This window comes from Pelecanus crispus, chromosome 18 (assembly GCF_030463565.1).
Source record: "Pelecanus crispus isolate bPelCri1 chromosome 18, bPelCri1.pri, whole genome shotgun sequence".
NCBI lineage: Eukaryota > Metazoa > Chordata > Aves > Pelecaniformes > Pelecanidae > Pelecanus > Pelecanus crispus.
The window spans coordinates 1004774-1025804 of record NC_134660.1 but is presented as its reverse complement, the minus strand read 5'-3'; the positions used below and the strand labels follow the sequence as shown (position 1 = coordinate 1025804).

Genomic DNA, 21031 nt, shown 5'->3' with positions numbered 1-21031 from the left:
GGTTATATCTCAAGAAATCCTAAATTCGTGGATTGAGCACCGCAGCAAGTACCGTTGGGGACAAGGGCTGGGAAAGGACCTGTAGGGAAGCTGTTAACAGCAGGAATAGGGAGAGCCACCACTCACGTTGGTCTGCAGAGATCGGCCGACATCAGCCATGTCAGAAACTCCTGGTTCAAAACATCCTTCAAACCTTCTGAACCTTCCGGAGAAGTAAAACTGCAAGAAATGTGCCATGCCATAAAGACAGAGGAGAGGCAACAATCCAGATGCAGCGTGAAACAGCCTCGTATCCCCGTCCCTTCAAGTTCGCAGGGATATTTTATTTTCCTTGTCTTCTAGTATCTTTGACTCAGATAAACCCGCAAAAAAGCTTTAACATCTTTTTGACGTGGTGAGCTCTTTGCACACAACAGCGCCTTGATCTTGGCATGTGAACGTCTGTCAGGCTTGGGGCACGAGAAGGAGTGGGCCGGTGACCCCCTCGCTCCCCACCTCCTCCCAGACCCAGCAGGCATCAAAACAAAGGCAGAGCGTGGGTGAAGCCGCATCTATGCTCCAAACTCACAAAGGAAAGTCTTTGTTTCCAAGAAGGACTTTCCCCTGCAAGTCGCATTTTTTATTTGCAATTAAGGAGATTAAGTGAGACACTAGAAAACAATTTTTTTTTTAAATGAAGCTAGTCAAGCCGATTAATCTCTAGCATCAAAGGTTTCCTTTCTCCCCTCTGCATGTCTGTCCCCCCCAAGCAGGTTAGACAAACATCTGTCAGGAACAGTTTAGGGCGCGTTGATCCTGCCTTGGAGCAGAGGTCAGACTGAATGACCTCTTGAGATCCCTCAAAGCCCTCGTTTCTTTGATTCTGTATTTTCCGTATGACTAGCAATTCTCGGTGTCTGATTTTCTGAGTGCTTGGCCTGAGACACCTCTGTGAACCATAACTGTGCTCATTTCCCCCACCCCAGGTCATCCCCAGCACCCTGGTTTCTAAAGCGGTTTTCATGCAAAGGCTGCAAAAGACAACAAATGCCCCCAGATTCTTGTTCTGGGTGACTGTCCCATGACTCCCTGTAGTTAGAAATTCCTTTTTTTTTTTTTTTGCCAGAAGACACTAGGATTGTGTCTGAAGGATGTGGGCTGTGTGCGGTAAGTGCCTTTTTTTCCTTCTTGCCACCATTTTAGGACTAAGCAGCAGCAACCTGTTAGGTTTTGTAAAATCCCCTTCATGTTCAAGAAAGGAAACGTATCCCTCATTCATTTGTTGGTGGGTTGGTTTTTGGTTTTTTTTTTTAAATATAGAAGGCGCCTGAGAACAGATTTTTCTTTGGACTCATGTGTCTAATTTGCTTTTTGAACATTTGTGACATAAGCTAAGATTGGGGGAGGTGAAACAGGCTATTGACAGGCTGTGGATGTGCTGACACAGCACAAAGCCGCGCCGCGCCGAGATGCACAAGCGTGCTCTCAGCCAGATGGCTGGGGCGCGGAGGCACGAGCGGCAGCGGCACAGGGCTCCATATGGGCTCGGTTACCTTGCCCGGTGGTACCTGTTCCGAGCCAGCTCATATCGCCATCATTACCGTGATCATGATGATTTTAAGATGATTACATCTTAAGAAAAAGAAAAAAAAAAATCTGCCTGAGTGTCCCCGGTAAAGGGGGATCAGAAACAGAAACAAACAGGGATCAGATCAGAAACAAACTGGGAAATTCCTCCTGGGCCAGGCAAGCATCCCTCCTGCATGGTTTCACGTTTGGATGACAGGCGTCTGTCTCATACTAAGAGCTTGCAGCAGTGATACGAGGAAGAACTGGTTTGTTTCTTTTTTTAAAAATGAACCGGTCAACATGCTGAGAGTGTGAACGAGTAGGTGGGGTTTTTTTTCCCCCCCTGTGGGTTGATTTGATCAGATCAAAATATTTTGCAGAGATGTATCAATTTCATCTCGGTTTTCTTTTCACTGGGGAGTTTTCTTTTGAGAGGGCTTTGTTTTGATTAGGTCAAAGCACTTCATTTTCATGTCTCCGTTTCGGTGGTGTTGGGATGTTAGAGGAGCGGATGCGCTTCAGCCCTGTAAAATGTCCATGCTTTGACCTTATCAAAGCGCTGGGTTTTGATGAGGCTGTGCTGACATTTTCAAAACCAAGAGACCCCAATCTCTACTTTTTCTCTATTAAAAGTCTATATTTTTGAAATTTGTATGTTGTGAGAAGTTTCAAAATTAGGGAGGCTTTTTTTTTTTTGTCTTTGTTCTTTTCCTCACTCACGAGACCGAATTTCAAAACGTAACATTTCCTTTTGAAATCAAAATCCTCTCATTTTCCTCTGTGACACCGTCACCATCGATACCTGCCCCCAAACATTCCTTCCAAAGTTAAACACTTTGGGGACCTCATCCCTCCCTGCCACCGGGCTTTTTCTATTCCCCGATCTCACCTCTGATTTTTCTTGGCTTTCAGAAGCCAGGCGAAGAAGTCTTTGGCTTCCTGGGTGCCCAGGTCCAATCTCTGGCCGTTCGCAGCTGATGCTTGGGGCTCGGCTTCCCGCTTGTAGGGCTCGATGATGTCGCTGGAAAAGGCGAGAGGGGCCGGTACCAGCCGAGGTGCCACAAGAGGGTGCCAAAATGCTGCTTTTCCACAAAACCCGGCTCCCTCCCGCCCCAGCTACCAGCAGCCAGAGAAGGCGGCGGTCCCGGACAGGGAGAGGGATAGTTGTACTGTGTGCCGACAGACCAGAAACGTTTCTAGCACTTAGAAAAATAAAAGCAAAAAAGAAAACCAGCTCTCTAGAGAATCACTGCTGCAGTCCAAGAAAAATATCCTCGGCCCTACATTCTTCTGCAGCCATCAGTTGGCTGACGACAGCTGTAAGTTTGGATCGTAGGAGCGTTGGAAGTCTACACACTTACTCGCTTTTCTTCTCCCGTCTGGCTAGCAACCATTCCACAAAGTTCTTCTTCAGCATGCTATCCATCGTGCGGCTGTAATCGCTTGCCAGGGTGGCCTCCGAGTAGCGTCTTTGCACTGGTCTGGCACTGGGAGTCCTTATGCTTACGCTGGGGAAAGAGCACAGAGGCAGTGAGCCCAGCGCGGGGCGGGAGCACGTGCTGCGCGGGGTTGTGCTTGGGCTACGCGCGGTGGCCCATGCGGTCCCCCCAGTCAGCAAGGTTTTGTGATGGCTTTTAATCTCTCTTGGTCCAGGTGACAATTCCTGCAGGGTAACACGAGGAGATGGCCACAGAAGGGGCTAGCATGCTCCTCATCCATTTTGCTGGCCGCTAACACAGTTGCAGCTCAGATTTGAGAACTCGGGAGGAGGCGAGGTCAGGACATTTGCTGATAGTCTGGAGCCAGTGTGGTTTTCCCTGCCGTAGCCTGATTCACATGGACTTTGGCTGCGAGCTGAGGCACCAAGTGTGCCCACCTACGGCCAAGGAAACCTTCTCCTGCGTCCTCAAGAGGATCGGGGTGGATGGCAGGAGACAAGGGCTGACCTTGTGCTGATCTGACAGTGTAGACATAGTCAGCGGCTACCTAAGTTAGCAAAGGATTTCAAGGCTGATCCTTTTTTGGTACTATTATCTGGGATTTCAGCAGCACCTACTGCTCCAGTAAGGATTCTTTTGGATAGTCTCAGGTGGTAGTTGGAAATTTTGTAGCAGGAGTCAGGGAAAGAGAGGGAAAGTCTTTATTCTATACCTACTTTCTGTAACTGGTCATATTTTCAGAAGCTTCCAAATACTGGATGCCCTCTAGCCTCGTTCACGTGAGATGATTACACCTTGTTTCTAGTTCTCAGCCAACCTTCTTCTCTTCCTGGTTGACTTCCAGCTTGTTCCTCCTAACCCAGAGCCATGAAGTTTGTAGGGAAAACTTGGGAGTTCCTGGCTCTGGCTCAAAGGCTCAGGGCTTTAGTTTGATATCTCTTTTATCATTTGCTCATCTCTCTACAATTGGCTGTCTCTATTTTCTGAGATCTCCCTCAGGACTCATGTTCTCACCTACTTACCAAGATGCCAATGGAAAAAGCCCATTTGCCTCCAGTGGGGAGCTGGAAAAGGCTCAAAATACACTGTGAGCTTTCCAAAACACTTACCCCGAGACGTTTTCTTCCATCAAAACAAAGCCCAGAGAAGCGAGGAGCAGAGAGAGAACCTTGAAAGACATCATTTTCTCTGCCGGTTTCTCTGTTCAAAAGCAGGGGGCAATCCGGATGCCCGTCCCCTGTAACGCATGGGACACGTAAGTGGCAGGACAGCGAACCCAGAGGGATGTGCGGCGGTTGGGCACGTGCCTGTGCTTGTAAATATGTTTCTTCAGTCCTTGTGCTTCGAGCAGCTTTCTCCATCCTACAAAGCCCTCTTCTGCCGTTCCCAGTTAAATTACTTTTTCAATGCCAACGCTCTTTCCCACCGTGGTGTCTTTTAATGTCGGTTCCCTATACTTTTATTGTAACCATCAAATTCATTGTGGGTTGCGCATTCCTGGAGGCAAGAGCTTTGTCTTCCTCCATGTTTACAAGCTGACCCTGTGGGTACCTCATTGTGCTTTGAGGGTCGATTCAATCTTGAGTACGAGAACGGGAACGTGTGTGGATCAGGCAATTCAGTAGCAATGGCATCCTGCTTATCCCACACTGCGGTTCTGCAGGATTTAGGAGCCTGATCTAATTTCTGAGAGATTTTGTGTTGGGATGCATAATGCCTTATGTAGGGACTGGAGCCAGAGTCAGGGAACATCAGTTATGAAAAATATCCCATGGACAGTGACAGGATCAGATGCCAAGATTTATTAGTTTCAAGCTGTTCCTAGTCCTCACATCCACAGTTCAGCTCAATAGCCCTTGGACATTTGAGCTCTTTTAATTACTATTCCAGCTCTGCAAACTCCGTACAAAAATGGTTTTGATCATGGCTCACATATATATTTTGTTGTCCCTCACCTCACGCTTTGTTATAGCTATTTCTGGAAACTGCATCGCAATGGAGAGCTGCTGCTAAGAGGAATAATACAGTAACAAAAAGAAAAGTTCTAGATCGGGACTCAAGTATCCCATCCTTCAAAAATTTATTCATACATTGATAGAACTTCACTCCTCTAAGTAGTTATTTGTACTCTTACAGCAGCCCAGTTATTGTTTTGGAGAGAGCGAGAATTTGCAAGTTTGGATGTTGTTCGTAATTGTGGCATTTTTTTATTTCTGGAAAATTGTGACATCTTTTACAAATGTTTTCAGCCCTTCCTATTAAGTGAGAAAAATACAAAATGCGTTACATGATCTCAGATACATCAAGTTCTGAGGAATGATCTTAAAAGCAAAGGTGTAATATTCTGAACACGGACAAAATCCCTAAAATACTTAGAGCTAAAGCAGTAAAAGACAAATAGTTACAGAGCGTGTTAACAGCAGAAGTATATTCCATTATACAAAAAGCTGAGGAGCATTTTAAATGAAAACGGAAAAAAAGTCATGATTAAATAACTGAGGTTTTCCCTCTTATTTGCTTTTCATTTCATATATTGGTGATATAACTGTGGGTATGACGATGGATCTGAAAATATCTAAGTTGTGCAAGAATATTGTTCTGCTTAGGGTAATTATTTATGGTGCTAGCAGAGGAAATGCCACGTAGCCTTAATTTTAAGAAAGGGCAGTGCTCCTTGTCTGCAGAATTTACCCAAACGGGGAGGAAAAGCAGCCCACATTTTCAGAGACTGTTGAAAAAACATTTTTTTAATTAATAAAAGACCCCTTTGCCTGTCTGACACTGAACTGGAGTAGTCGAGCTCTGCTAGCCCTGTCTGGCACGGAGTTTGCTGTGATACCTGCACTGTTTCGATCCCACGATTTGACTTCTTCACCAAAGGAGGAGCGACTGATGGGATCTTTGCAACATGAAGGTCTTCCAGTCCCCTGTGCAATACTGTCTGCTTTGGAAGAAGCGTTATCCCTGCTTTATCCATAGCTGGGAGGTCCCAAAAAGCAACTAAAACCCAATTTCTCCTCATTTCCCCATGTAGGTACAGATCCCAGCCTGACATTTGCCACGTGCTGAATCCTCCTCTCAAATGTCGGTCCTTCCCTTCACAGCCCATCACGCACCGTGCTGCGGGTCTTTTCTGCCAAAGCTACCAAGGGAACGGCCACGCTTGTACCACTTTGGGCAAAACTCGGCCAAGGGGACGGGCTGCTCCTGCTCTGCCACGGCTGCTGCCCGACACTTGCAAGCACTGCTCGCTCCCACAGTTATCTTGGGCAGGAAAAAAAAAAAAAAAGAGTAAAAAAATTAGAAAGAGAGACTGACAGACATAGAGCTGCTTACCTTTCTCCTTCTCTGAAGCTGCCTGGAGGATTTCGGCTAGTTCTGGTGCTGAGGAGACCCTTCAGGGCTTTTATACGCGTTAGCTGTGCAGGACCAAACCCCCTTCCATGAGGTAAACAGGAAATCAAGCACCTAATCAAAGCAATTCAAACCCACTTAGAGCTGCTTCATTAGGTCCATTGACCTACAGAGCAGGAAAATAACCTTTTAAAATATGTTTACATTAATGGCAATTAAACATTACTGTATCACAAAATCAAGAATGAACATGAATTGTGGGTGTAATACATATGGCATTGGCCTAAACCTTAATTCCACGTAGCACCTCCTTCTATGGTGAAAGCTTTCTTAATTTCCATCTTTTCTTTGGCCAAGTGTAAGTGCTATCTTGGAGAGATCCGCTCCGCTCCTTCTCTTTCTTACAGGAGGAACAACTTGGCTAAAATCAATACTCCCATCATTGTTATTTTTGTCACCATCAAGTCTGGGCATCCCAACTGTGGTCTGCAACTCCTTGTGCAAACCCCAAATGCTGAAAACAGCATCTGTGCCCCAAAATGTGCACTCTAAGAGGAGGAAACCTGGGTGGGGAGTGGCAGACAGGAAACTGGTAGGAAATGGGGAGGCAGCATTGGTTAACGAGGTGCAGGGTGGTGGCACAGCAGCCGCCTACGTGGGCTGAGGGAGAGCAGCTGGACCTGAGCACCCATTTGGGCTTTTTGTGTCCTGAGTGAGTGATGGAGTGTTTCCCTGTGGCTCTGTAGCTACTGGGGACATGGGTCAGCGAGGCCACCACCTCCCCCTGCCCTTGCACAGCTGGAGCCAGGAGAGCAGATGTTCTGCAGCTGTTAATTGTGCCATCAGAGTCCAAGGGGTAAATCCACCTCCCATCAGCTCTGCTGTGACTACGTGCCTGGGAAGATATTCTCCCCGGTGTCTGACCTGCCCCGCTTCCCCCGCGTCTCTCGGGGGGGACCGGACCCGTTGCATTTTAATATGTAAATCCTGTTCAGGGACTGCTACCAGGTGTGCGCCCGCTGCTGCGGGATCCCCGTCACACCCGGCTCCGATCTGTTGAAGGAGTGGGGCAGGATTACGTTTGTGGCAGGATTACGTTTGTGCCAGCCTAACCCCCAGCTGAGCTCCGCTCACATCGTTGCCGAAGTGAAGCAGTGCCCGTGGCGGCCGTGCTGGCTTGCAGAGCGCAGTCCTGTCCGCAGCTTGGTTCCCCCAAGCAGCCTGAACTTCTGCAGGAGGTTACCCAACTTATGACCTTCCCCTCTGGTCTTCTAGCTTTTTTTTCCGGGGGGGTTCAGCAGAGCTGCTTGGAGCAGTAACCCGCACACCTGGATGCAGGAGGGATGTGTGTGCATCCTCCCAGGTTTGTGCTGGCTCAGCTACATCAGGGATTTGTGTGGGAAAGAAGTAGGATTTCTGGTTGACAGGGCTGAGCAAGAAGCAGCCCTTAGTGGGATTGCACTAATAATGGCAAAATTGAGGTGTCGGTGGTTTCAGCGTGGGAGAGGGTTTCGCTGTGCTGGCACAGTGCCCCCGGTGTATCCTGTCCCAAACACGTGCAGAAATCCAGCGTGGTGAGGTACGTGTCTCCACACAAAGGCTATCCATTCTGCAGTTCCTTTCTAAAAAGCGGTTTTTTTTCTGCTTTTCTGAGAAGCGCCGCTGCGACACGCAGGCGGATACTGGCTGGTTTCAACCCCTACCTGTATTCCTGCACCGGGAGACCACAGAGCGGAGAACGAACCGCATCCAGCTTACCCCGGCGCTGGCAGAGGCGAGCTCTTGCTGCTCCGGGTTATACAACTCCCCAGCACAACCAGCCTCTCCAGCAAAAAGTGTTGCATCTATATTGCACTGAGATAAAGGCTCAGAAGGACATTGTTAAGGTAGATTAAGAGTTCGGTGCTATTAGGGAGTAATTACTGCTTTCACAGGAACTACTTAGCACGTGGCTTCGTCTTTTAGCTAGCAGCGCACAAGCATGCCAGGGTCTCCGAAAGCTTTTCGCCCATGCAGAAGCGTCGTGCCTGCTGTAATAAATGATGCACTATAATAGTTACAAGTAACCAATTTACACTCCTAGCACAGTTGCTAATCGATAAAATGGAATAGTTTACCCCGGTTTCTTTATTATATGTATTCTGGGTACTTCACTGCCAGCCAACTCGGCTATCTTGTTTCTCCAAAGTGCAACCTATTTGTTTTCCTCTCATTAAGTGCCTCTGTAGGATATAAAGTTAATAGAGTGAAATAAATATCCAGCAACATTAAATGTTGACCCAGGGTTCACAGTTACGGTTATTTCAGGGCATCTGCTCGTGATGCAGTTCGGACAGCAGCATCACTCTGAAATTTCTCATAATCTTTCAAACAAAAAAACCCTGGACATGCAGATGTTATTTCCAAAGGCAGGTGGGCACTGTCTGCATTTTGTTCTGTCCGCGTGATATCCACTGATCGATGCCTAAAACGCTGAACCTCTGCGTGCCAGTTCAGGTCTGGGAAGCGCAGAGGCGACGAGCGACGTGCTGACCTCGTGCCACGTGCCCGCAGCTGCTTTTTCCCGGGTAGCAGAGGGTCCCATGAGCGATGCAAACCTTGCTCTTGTCCAGCCTCAGCCCACCGCAGCCACGGCAGCGCTGCCCTCGTAGCGTTATCTGTGGTCTGCTGCCTTCGCCGATAACACAAGTCGTTTCACAAGCTTCAGCTGGGTCCCGGCTTGGGACAGAGGACGCTTTAGCTTAGGTTTCACCCAGCCGCGGCATTTTTCTCCCTGCAAATTAAACAGGAGAGCCAGGGCTGCCCTGCTTCGTCCTGCCCTGCCACACAGTGCTTAGTGAGCGGGCTCTGCTCTTCTCCGCAGCAGACCTGACTCGAGGAGTTGGTGTTTCAGGAATTTGGGAATGCGTTGGGAAGATCACAGCTGCGTTACTGAAATGGTCCTTCTGCTCTGCTTTGAGACGCCGAAACATCTCAAGGGCAACTTTGATTACAAAGCATTTCAAGTATTAGATGTCCCTGTAATCATGGAAAATAGGGCTTGAAGTGACCTTAAGAGGTCATCCATTCCCTCCCCGGCTCCCAGACAGCCTCAGCTCTGCTTAAATCTCTCGGAATGGACGAGTCTGATCCATTCCCAAAAGTTTTCAGAAATGAAAATGCTGCAAACTTCCCAAGAAATTTCTTAGTGTTTAGATCTAAGGTCTCGCCTTCAGTGGCACAATTTACACCTCTCTCCTATTCCCAGCGCATGTGGTAAGATTTTCCCTTTCCCTCTGGAGCAGCGCTCTTCGGCTGCTGTTCTGCGTGGCACTGCTCAGGGCACCTCAGCTCTGCCAGAGACAGATTTCAGGTGTTGCACGTCCCAGGTGCAAGTAACGCTTTCTGCTCCATTTTCTGTGCAAGCATTAGGCTGATCTGAGCTTCCCAACTGTATCCGGCTACGACTGATCAGTGTTAGCATTTGCTCCACTCCTCAAATCACAGGGAGAGATGAAGGAGGGAATTTTAAGTTCTTCACCCCCATCCTCTCCCTGAAATCACAGGCATTGGAGTATCATCCAAACTCCGGTCCTGATTCAGGACCGATTCTGTTCTTAACTCAGCTTTGCTGCTGTCAAAGGCACAGAGGCGCGAAGCTTTTCTTGGGAGCTCATTTCTCTCCCCAAAATACCAGCAACGTCTCACAGAAGGTAACTCTCACGTGCTTTATTCTCCCTCATCCTGTTGCACCTTTGCAGAGCACAAGTCCTAAACATGAGCATCTTTCAGCCCGTGTCCAGCTTTCCCCCCGCTTCCCGGGCTGCCTGGGGTCCCGCTGCCCGCTCGCAGCCTCGGCTGCCGTACGGCATCTTCTGTATCTCGTGCAGCAAAGGCTGGTGCTGTCAGGAGGGGAAACCGCACACCCCATCCCGGGTGCCAGGACGCTGCCAGGAGGTTCAGACTTGGCGAAAGCAGCGTTGGCTCCAGCTGAAGGCAGCGAGGGTTTGTCGGGCTCCTCGTCCCATCCCTCGTGCCTAACCCTGCCCAGTGGTCACGTCGAGCTGCGCTGGGCACAGGAGTGACGGGCTGGATGGATTTACAGGGCACCCTTGGCGTGAGGAACACCGCTTCGTCCGCTCGTCTGGGTTCAGACCTGCCTCCCCCTCCAGCGCTTGCGGGAATGGAACAGGTTTTTTCACGATGGCAAAATACCAGATATGTTTTTAAATGGCAATACTCCCTTTTAACTGCAAACAAACCCTAGGGCCTTTTAAGGCTCCAGCGGTTGTTCCTGATGAATTCATCTCACTGGGATGGCTGGCTCAGAGCCTTCCTGATTGCCGGTTCTTCTGGGGGGGGAAAAAAAAACCCACAACAAGTAAAAATGGGAACCACAAAACATGGAGAGGATGGACTTCTCCTTGTTGCACGCTCTGCTTGTTTCTTTTTTTCTGAAATGCTTGACGTACCCCCCCAGAGCAGGGACCTACAGGACAGTAACTGCTGTAACAAAAAGCCCACGACAGCACCTGTAACATCCGTGCAGGGAAGATTGATTTGGACCACCGAGCTGCATATAAAAATAAAATCTCACAACTGCAACTTTCACCTCTGGGTAGTGAGCACTGTCGCTGCTTCCCGAGGCTGGAGGGATGATCCGGACTTGCTCTAGCATTAAAACTACCTGTGCTTTACCCTGTTAGTGCTTTACCTTGCGGCAGATCTTAATGTGAAAACCATCCTTTATTCCCCCTTTGAGCAAAGATAGAGCCAGAACTAACCAGCTGGGGAAGTTGGAGTGGTGGAGCTGCAGGAAAGGAGAGGAAATAATCAGTCCCGCTAAATCCCAAGTCTGTACCAGCGGGACGAGAAGCTAGACAACCTGGTCCACGGCAAGGCGCCTGCCCAAGTGGCCGGTTCAGTAACGTGAAATTATTTCCATCTCGTGCCCTTGCTGCTCTCCTAACATCACCTTTCCGGCAGCCCAGCAGTGCTGGTGCCCCGGCACAGGCGGTGGGGTATGGGTCAAGGTTTCGATTGTGAAATGACCTATATTTTTTAAAGCGACCCACAACAGAAAGTGTTGCTGCGCAGCTTCCCACCTCCCGGGTTACACTTGTTTTGGGTATAAAGAATTAGGCAAAAATGCAACGGTATTAGGGGCTGAGCCTTTCGTTGCCTCCTGCTACAGGGAGTTTAAAAAGTGGAGGGATGAAAAGCAGCGAGTGCTGGAGAGCCCGCTGTTCTTTGGGGGATTTAAACGGTGACTCGAAATTATAGGGCCCCCAAATTTGTCCTCACGGAGCATAAATCTGATATAAATGCATTTATTTCAGACTGGAGGAAATCTGATACAAATACCTACAGTTACTGAAAGGAAAACATTTAATCTGTGCTTTATAAGTGCTGCAAATGTTTGGAGGGGGGTTCAAAAGATCAGCTCCTACTTGAAATAGGGTCAGGGGGAGTTCAGCAACGGCAGGACTCATCCCCCACGATGCTCTCTCGACCACGTTACTTTAGTTTATCATTGTACCAAGACCAAAACTTTCCCTCAGCCCTCCAGCCATCTGTAGGAGAAATGGCTGCCCCAGGTATCTGTCCAGCTGCTCTCGGTGGTTTTTGAGGAAGAAAAACTAAATTGACAGGTTAGAAAGATCTGCTAGAAAGAAGTGGTGGCATATTCATTTGGGGGAAAATTGAAAATTAAAGGGACTATCTGAACAGCAACATTTCAGGGCTCATTCTGATACGCATTTTCCTTTCCTCGCGTTTCGAGTGTACCGCTCACCCAAAGAAAATGACTGCAAACCCCAACGTTAACCGTTTGCATTGTGGGGGAAAACTCGAAATCTGTGCAAAGCAGCTTGCTTTGGTTGCAGTTGGAACATTTCTCTGTGTGTTTGCAGACCCCAACGGGGAATTCAGGTTGCTGCTCCAGGAGACCTGGGAAGCGCAACCAGCCCCAGCCCTGAGCGGAGCTGAGCACCCCGCTCTGCTGGGAGCCCAGAAACTGCGGAGCAGCAGATGCAGAGGAGCAGCAAAGAGTTGTTTGGTTGTGGTTTTCTGTTGGGCTTGTTTTAAAGAGACTCCAGCTCTTTAGTACCAGAACTAAAGGATTTTTCAGGATGTGAGTCGATTTTGAAGCCAGAGTTTATTGCAGTATTTGCTTTGTTTTTAACTGAAGCACTAAAATGTTTAGGGAATAGGCAGCTCTTCCAGCAAGTTGCAGGTTTAACCATTTCCATCTTCAGCACTGCTGCTTCTGAGCCTCCCACCCCTCAGGGAGCAGGGGGGCATTTCCCTGGCTCAGCCCCTTCCTTGGGGCTGGGGATGCTCCCCTGCTCCTCAGCTTGAACAAAACATCATTTAAATGCCAAGAGGGTGTTTGAAATGCAGAGAGAACCGGGGGGTTATTAATAATCTACTTCAAACCCTAATTTTGTTTTAAAGCAAACTATTCATTTCATAGCAAGCTTGATTCTTAACAAATTTATCAACACAAGCTTTAATCAACTGGATCTTCTTAGATATGAGCTGCTTTTTCCAGTCATGAATATTTTCCACATAATAAAAACTGAACAAAAGGTGGTTTAAACTGGGATTCCACTTAAGTAAAGGGAAATATTTCCCAACTGTAACCCTCACTCTCCTTATTCTGTTGAATTTTCACCTATGTTTTAAGGACAGGCTTGCTCCATATTCAGATTATTTCTGCTAGTTGAGATTTGATTGAAACAGATTCTATGAAAACAAAATTCTTTTTTTTTTTCTTTATGACCTGTGCATTTTACTGAAAACTTTCAGCCCATATTTATTAGATAGTAATTAATACATATTTTCAAACTTTTGAAAATGAAGACTTTTTCAAAGTTTTATGGGGTTTCTAAGTGCATCTTTAATGTTGTCCAAATTAAATACCAGTAATATCACCAGAGATTTAAAAAAAAAACACCAAAAAACAAATTAAAGAAAGATTCAAATGATACGTGGCAGAAAAATAACAGAATATAATCTGTTCTTGTTTACTGCTAATCTGTCATAAAGATTATTTCTATTTTAGATATTTTCTGCCTCAGATCAACAACACTGCAGCAGACTGCAGTAATTACACCCTTTCGTATGAAATCCCCATTTCAGTGAAATCTTAGCTGCATTATTTACCACCCGGCTTCAACCTTCTCCCTTAAGAAATTTCCCCAAAGTCCTAAGTGGTGACAATATTTATTTGAACTTGTAGATAAATTGTAAAAACTCATTAAGACCATTTCTGCCTGACTCAAAGATTTAAATCTTTTAAAAAAAAACAACTTCTGCCCAAATCAGATTTTATGCATAAAATCAGAAGCAGCTTTGCGTTGATAGGAGAGCGGGGCAGTAAAATTTGAAAATGTTTGTAAACTCTCAGACACACACAAAAATAAACCCCTCAGAGTGATTTTTCAAGCTCCAACCCAATCTGAGAACATCCTGGGCGGGGGGGAAGGCCACAGAGGGTTTTACAAGTGACAGCGCCCGGTACGAACTCTTGCTCAGCCCTTCTGGCTCCAGAAATGCCACTGGGTTCCTGGCGCAGTTGCTGGGAGCAGTGGAAGCAGCGAGGGGCGAGCTGGTTCCCTCTGGGGGGACTCTGCAGAGCTGCTTTTGCCCTGGCTCAGCCGGGGCACCCTCGCCCCGCTCCTGCACAGGGGTGGCTGCAGCTCTGTGCCCCCCACAGCCGTGATTCGGTCTCTGCTGTTTGCATTCTCCAAATACCTTGCATCTGGAATGCTCCAGCGAGGGGAAGGAGGTTGACTGATAGCCTTTCTTGTTGCAGACCTAAATTGAAGACTTCCCTCTTTGTTTGGATTTTTTTTCCTTTTTTTTTTTTTTTTTTTTTTTTTTAGGTTGTTGGTTTCCTTCATTTCATTATTGCAGAGGATTATGTTACATGGGGAAGGTACTGGGCAAACCAATAAAAGCAACAACAAAAGTATTCTGGCCAGGATCAGAAATAGATCCGAAGCAGATAGTGGATCATTTATTTTAGCTGTGTTTGTGGGGGACACGTACCAGTGGAGGAAGGTGCACGCTCAAGTTTTCAGCCAGGGAAGGCTTGAAGTGCACTTTCTGAGCTGCAGGAAATTTATTTCCCAATTTCATTGCTCTCTTCTTTTCACCTGTGAATTCTGAGCTTGGATTACACCCTGGAAGCCTCAGGAACACGCACATGGACGCAGCAGTGCTCCTACAAAGACTCCTCTGGCTGATTTGGTTTGGTACTTTCAGGAGAGCCAAGTAATGCAGCTGGAAGGATGGGAACCAAACTTTCCCTGGTGAGCAGCATCTACATGTTTTTAAGGCAAAGATCCCGGGGTAACAGCGTGGATCGGATACAGGAGGGAAAGCTACAGGCTTTTTGCTTTAAATGACCGTTTCCCAGGATTTTTATAATTCATTTTAATGTGTTTCCTAGGAGGCTGTAGCACAGAGCACACAGCAATGTCCTCGGGCACGTGCATCTATTTCTTCAGGTTTATACAACTTCGGACTCCCGAGCAACATCAGATTTATTTACTAACAAATTCTCCTCGGCTCTTCCTCAGCCGGGAGAAAAACAGTAAGAAAAAAAAAATTACCTAATAATAAAAAATATTTAGCAAGAGAACCCAGCACATCAGCAGCCGTGCAGCAGCGGGGGAACCCCCGAATCTGCCGGGGGTCCCGGCCGCCCCCAGCGCGGTCACCCCCAAAGGTGGGGGGGGGGCGCGGAGCCGGCTGCGCGGCCGCGCAGGGAGCGCGGAGCTGCCCGGGAGAGCCGCGCCCGGAAAGCCCTGAGCCGAGCCTTCCCCTCCATGGGCAAAAATCCTCCGCTCGGGGATTTTTTTTTTTTTTTAAATTTTTTAAAATTTTTTTTTCGCATTTTCCCCGGGGCGGGGGGGGGCAGAGCGGGGCAGGCGGGGGGGTCCCGGAGCGCAGCAGCGCACGGCGGGGCCGGACCGAGCCCGGGCTTGCAGCGGGGGAGGGGGGGGGACACGGCGGCCGCCCCCGCCCCTCCCCGCCCGCAGCATCCCGGGCCGAGCCCCCCGCGCACCGGGGCTCCCCCGCCCGCCCCGTCGGAGGGGCAGGAAGGCGGGGGGGGGGGATGGGGCCGCGGGGGGGGGGGGGGCTCGCTGCTATTTTCAACGCATCTTGAGCCTAAAAATAAAAAAGTCTGCAGCGAAGGCAGGCGGGGGGGCTGCTCCGCACACGCCGCTTTGCCGACGGGGCGGCCCCCCCCCCCCCGGCTCAGGCCCCGTCGGGGAAGGGCCCCCCCCGTGGGGCCCTTTTGTGCCGGGAGGAGCCCCCCCACCCCCCGCCACCTTCCCCGAAGGCTTCCGCGGGGCTGCACATGAAGGGCTTAAAACAATGCCGGGGACAATAACCCCCCCGGGGGCTCCCCCGCCGCCCGCCGGGCCGGGCCAGCCCCGGGGGGCGCGGGCGGGCCGGGTCCCGTCCCCCCCCCCCGCCCCATCCCCAATCCCCTGGCGCCAGGGGACCTCCCGGCCCCTTTGATGCCGAAGTTTTTTACACCCAGAAAAATCCCATTGAGGCACCGGGGGAAAGGGGTGGGGGAGGGGCGCGGTGGGGGGAGGGGCGCGGTGGGGGCGGGGGGCTGCAGCAGATGGGAAAGTGCCTCCGACGGGACGGGGCTGGGCGGGGGGGGCGGACGGACGGACGGACACCCGCGCGGGCCGGGGGTGGGTGCGCCCCCCGCTCGGAAGGGGGGTGCGCGTGGAGGTAAATAACGTAGTATTTAAATTAAAATAAATAAATAAGTGGCGGCCGCCCCCTCCCCCCCCCCCGGCCCCTCCCCCCGGGGGCCGGGCCCTCCCGCATCACCACGTGGCTTCCTCCAGCAAACATTTTCACTCATTTTCCAGGTCGGTTTTATTTAGAGGCGGTGCCCGGCTGCCGAGAGGCGTCCGGTGACACTCCAGTGCCACTCCGCCGACTTGGGGGCCCCCGCGGCCGGCGCCACCGCCCTGCCCGCCGCCGGAGCCGCCCCCTCCCCTCGGACCCCCCCCTCCTCCGGCAGCCACCGCCCCCCGCCCCGGAGGAAAAAAATCCGTCGAGAAAAAAAGAGGGAAAAAATAGGCAAAAAAACACCCTAAAAAAAGAGGTTGGGGGTTCTTTTTTTTTTTAAAAAAAAAAAAAAAAAAGCCAAGCGGCCAAGCGAGCCCCGAGCGCAGCCCGCGGTGCGGGGCGGCTGAGCGCGGCCGGAGCCCGGTGGAGCCCCCCCGGGAGCCGCGCTCCGAGCCCCGCCGCGCCCCCGCGCCCCCGCCGCCCCCCGCCGCCACCATGAACAAGCTGTACATCGGGAACCTAAACGAGAGCGTGACGCCCGCCGACTTGGAGAAAGTCTTCGCCGAGCACAAGATCCCCTTCAGCGGGCAGTTCCTGGTCAAGGCCGGCTATGCCTTTGTGGACTGCCCCGACGAGCAGTGGGCCATGAAAGCCATCGAAACTTTTTCGGGTAAGCGGCGTTATCCCGCCCTCCTCCCCCTCCTCCCCCTCCTCTCCCCCTCCCCAGAGAGCTGCGCACCCCCCCGGGGCTCAGCGCCCCCCCCCCAAGGCGCCCCCCCCCCGCGCTCCGTCGCGCCCCGTCGGGGCTTGCATCAGCGGGCGGCGGCCGGGACCCCGCTTTCCCTCCCCAGCGCTGCTCCCCCCCCCCCCCAAAAAAAACCCCAAAAAGCAGCGTTGGGGGGCAAAGCGCGCCCCCCCCCCGCAGCCCCCCGCCCCGCCGGGCCCCCCCTCCCCGCAGGCCGCGGCGGGCTGGGCGCGGGGGTCCCGGCGCGGCCCGGGCGGGTGGGCTGGGACTTTGGCCATTTTGATTTGAAACTGGGTTTCCTGGGGCATGTGATGTGTGGAGTAGCGCGAAGGTCGCCATGCTGCTCGCACGGAGAGAAAAAGCTCCCCGGGAACAGAGAATTTTTAAAATATTTGAATTTTTTTTTTTTTTTCCCACCCCCACCTCGGCCCGGGCGCCCCCCGCCGCCCGCCGGGCTCTTCCCCTCTTCTCCCCCCCTCCAAAAAAAAAAAAAAAAAAAAAAAAAAATTCATCATAATAACCCAGCAGCACAGGAACCCACTCCATTTTCAAAGAGAAATCCATTTCTGCCATGGAGTTACAATTTTTGAGCCTTTTAATGGGGGGCGAAGAAATCTGCCCGAAGGACTTCTTGCAGGGATTAAACAAGGCGGAATTAAATAAAGGCAAAGAATTGGTCTCAAAATATTATTCCTCCTTTTCTTTCGCTCAAAGCAGGATGAACTAAGGAATTAAATATTCCTAAGGAACATTGTCCAGACAGCGAACTCACCACTCCCTCCCACCGCTTCCCATTTGAAGCCAGTCTTATATTTAATAAAATGCACTTGTAAAGGAATCGGAAAATGTATTTGTGCGTAGTTCGTCGTAATTTGAATTAAATTGCGAGGTTTCACGTGATAGTATGTTATCCAAAGCTTTCTGACCACTCCACCCAGATTTTAAAAAACAGACACATTTTGTTTTTAGGGAAAGTGGAGCTTCATGGAAAACAGCTAGAGATTGAACATTCAGTACCTAAAAAGCAAAGGTAATACAGTGTTTTAATTTCTTTTTTTTAAAAATTTTTCTTAATTTCTGTTGGGGGAAAAAAAAATTAACGTAAGATAAAGGAGGCAAAAAAATTATACCCAAATATGTGCATGTGAAATTAGAGATGTTGGTGATTTGGCTTCAGATACGTCCCCAGCGAGGTGAGAGGCAGTTTTGAGGATCAACATTTAATTTCTTTCTTTCTTTTCTTTTAAAAGAAAACTTCCTCTGCGAGCAAGTTTGTTTTTTTTTTTTTTAAAAAAAAAAAGAAATGGTTAAACAATTATCCAGCAGCTCGCCCAAGGTGATGGATGGCTGAGGCGTTTTGGGTTGGGATTTTTCAAACTTGTGGCACTGGAAGAATTTCCCAGCCTTGCTCGGCTCCTCTGCTGCGAAATGGGCGAAATCTTTTGTTTTCCAAGAGAACTGTAAAATTTAAAAAAAAAATCACAAAAAAAAATTTACAAAACAGTGAAATTTGCTGGGATTTGATGGTGAAGACTTAAAGAAAAGAGAAAAAAAAAAAAACAAACCAACATGGGGCTGGTCTTGCCGTGCCATGCCGGGGAGGGATTTAAAACCCGGCGAGCGTGGGGCGCTGGCCTAGCTCCTGCCCATCGGTAACTTTTATTTCGGGGCAAGAAGCCCGTTTCTTGGCAGTTTCCGTCTACCTGCCCAGCGGCTTCGCCCGCCGCCGCCGGCCTTGCCCATCCCGGCCCTCTCCATCTTCTTGGCCCTTTGTTGTTGCGCGCCGGGCTGGCGTGCAGGACGCCGGAGCAGCGCCGGGCTGCGCTCCCCGGCCCCGCTGGGCCTCGTAGATGGGATATAAAGAGTATTTTTTTTTTGCAGAGACCCCCCCCCAGCTCAAGGAGGGGCCGCCCGGGCTGAGGGCGAGTTAGTCCCCAGCCCCAAATAGTCCACGTTGGATCGTGCAGCCCGAAACCCGCGTCGGCCACGTGACGAGGCGGTTACTTCAACGCCCGGGCGCGGAGGGAGGAGGCGAAGCCAACTCTTCCTCCCCAAACTCCCCCGGTTCCTTCGTCTCTCGACGAACCCCGCCTGGGCTGGGCGGTGGGAGCCCATTTTTGGGGTCACCCCCTTGGCCCTGCTTGGGGGGGGGGGGGGGGGGGGCTGCCAAACTTTGCAGTCCCGGCTGCGGCGGAGCGGGCTCCCCCGGCCGGGGCTGATCCCAAAGGCAAAAAAAAAAAAAAGAAAAAAAAAGTATTTAATAGTTCCCTGGCCAAGTTTTTATTATTTTTAGCGGGGTGGTCGGTGGTGCCCGCCGACTTGCGCGGAGCACGGGGCGATGAAGGGGAACGTGACCACGCTCCGAAAAATCCCCCCTTTTTTTTTTTTCTTTTTTCCCCTTGGTGCTGCTGGATAATCAGTGGGCCGGGGGGAGCAGGTCTCGCCCCCCCAGGAGCGCAGGTTGGAATTCCTGCAGGTGGGAATATTCCCCTGGCGTCCGCAGTCCCAGGCGCGGGGGGGCTCTGCCGTCGGGGGGAGCTCCTGGGTCCCCCGCGAACGGGCCCCGCCTGGCATGTGGCTGCAGCCCCCTTGCTGGGGGGCTGGGGGGGCAAAATGAGCCCCCCCCCGCGAGTGCTGCTTTTAAAGGGCCAGCAGCCGCTGCGGGTGGCTCGGGCCGGGGGTCCCCGCGCCCCCCCCGCGGCCGCGGTTACTTTGTCTCGCTTTGGGCGAGCGGTTTGGGTTTCGGGGCAGAAAAAGGCAACTTTTTGGCAGCTGCTTGGGAACTTGGCAGGTTGGTTGCCCCAGACGACCTTCGGGGGGCAATTTGGTGCATTTTGTGTCCCCCCCCCGGCCCTGGGTAAGGGCTGAGGTGATGGGGGGGGGGGAGCTGCCTCAAAGGCGCCTTTTTTTTTTTTTTCTTTCCCTTCTTCTTTCCTTTCTGCTTGTTTTTAAGACTGGATTTTCCAGTTTAAAGGCACATAGAACAGGAAATGGTTAATTAAGTGTGAGCAGGGAGGACAAAATCAGATGGGTTTGGTGGGATCTAAACCAAACGTCTCCCCCTCCCCCCCCCCCCAACCTGATATTAATTTTTTTCTTTTCCTTCAGAAATGTGGGAAAACAAGTCAGGAGCATTGGTGTGCTTCCCAGCTAATTTATAAAATAAAAAAAAAAAAGTTGGCTTTTTGGTTGTGTTTTCTTCTCGTTGGAAGTGCAAATAGGAATGCTCAGGAAAACTGATTTGGGCGTTCTTAGAAATGAGTGTGTGCGGTGCAATTGCATGTTGTGAATACACCTCTCTTGCTGGGGTGTTTCCTTCTCTAAAACCTCTCCTGTCCCTACAGCCACCACAGAAATGAGCTAAAACGCACTGGGCGCGCTGAGAGGGCGCAAGGAAGGGTGATGTGCGTGCGTGGCTGCTGCACCCAAACGCCCAGGAAGGCCAAGCTGATCTGGAGCTCTTTAATTGCAGTGATCCTTCAGACAGCGCTTAAAGCTGCGAATTATGTTAATGATCACGGGGAACCATTTTAACGAAATCCTTTGGAAGTATCAGACTGTAAAGAAAAGCCAGTGCTGATAAATATGTCGTTTATTAAAAAACCTGAGTTTTAAAGTTAGTTTGGATTTGTTTAAAGTTTCTCACTGCTGTTCGGGAGTTATTTTTGCTTTAACTTTGCTGATAGAAAAACTTGGAGAAACTTAACAGGATTTTTAAAAACCTCTCAAAGATGATTGCATGCTTTATTCTTCGGGAGCTTAAAAAAGAAAAGATTCTTTAAGGAAAAAAAAAATTCAGTTTTCCTACTTGAGGTGAAGGATTGGCTTGGGGGGGTTGGAACGGGGAAGCTGAAAAGCCCGAAGTTGATGGGGTCGAAAGAATGAATGAATGAGGAGAGGAGGAGGGGTGAGGGGGAAAAAAGTGAATCCATCAAGCAGACATTCCAAATATGAGGAATGTGGAAGTGAGTCGACCAGAGAGAATGAAACCAAGTAATTGGGGGGGAGAGAGGGCTGGGCTGCTAGGAGCCCCTAGACCTCCGAGGGCGCGGGGGTCTTTCAGCAGGGGTCATTCACAGGCAAGGTGCAGGCTCGGAGGGTCCCTGTGCTCCCGAGCAGAGGTGGCAATTATTAAATG

At 50.2% G+C, this 21031-nt stretch overlaps 2 protein-coding genes across 3 annotated transcripts in view; one reads left to right on the top strand and one right to left on the bottom strand.

The window, feature by feature from the left end:
* Positions 1 to 122: 122 nt before the first annotated feature.
* Positions 123 to 4170, bottom strand: GIP (gastric inhibitory polypeptide). Its single transcript, XM_009488353.2, has 4 exons — positions 4097 to 4170; positions 2910 to 3056; positions 2438 to 2569; positions 123 to 219 (listed from the first exon to the last, which is right to left on the bottom strand). Exons 1-4 carry the CDS (start codon positions 4168 to 4170, stop codon positions 123 to 125), a joined length of 450 nt encoding a protein of 149 aa, XP_009486628.2.
* A 12473-nt stretch (positions 4171 to 16643) lies between these two features.
* The window catches only part of IGF2BP1 (insulin like growth factor 2 mRNA binding protein 1), a 28863-nt gene continuing 24475 nt past the window's right edge, over positions 16644 to 21031 (top strand). For both annotated transcript variants that reach the window (XM_075722663.1, XM_075722662.1), the window contains exons 1-2: positions 16644 to 16818; positions 17863 to 17923. In XM_075722663.1, the coding sequence (XP_075578778.1) occupies positions 16644 to 16818; positions 17863 to 17923 (236 nt within the window). The remainder of the gene's footprint in view (positions 16819 to 17862; positions 17924 to 21031) is intronic.

Coding starts and splice junctions, on each gene's coding strand:
- GIP (XM_009488353.2), bottom strand. CDS start 4,170: ATGATGTCTTTCAAGGTTCTCTCTCTGCTCCTCGCTTCTCTGGGCTTT. Junction 3,057..4,096: donor ATGGAAGAAAACGTCTCGGG/GTAAGTGTTTTG, acceptor CTCTTTCCCCAG/CGTAAGCATAAGGACTCCCA. Junction 220..2,437: donor AAAGCCAAGAAAAATCAGAG/GTGAGATCGGGG, acceptor CATTTCTTGCAG/TTTTACTTCTCCGGAAGGTT.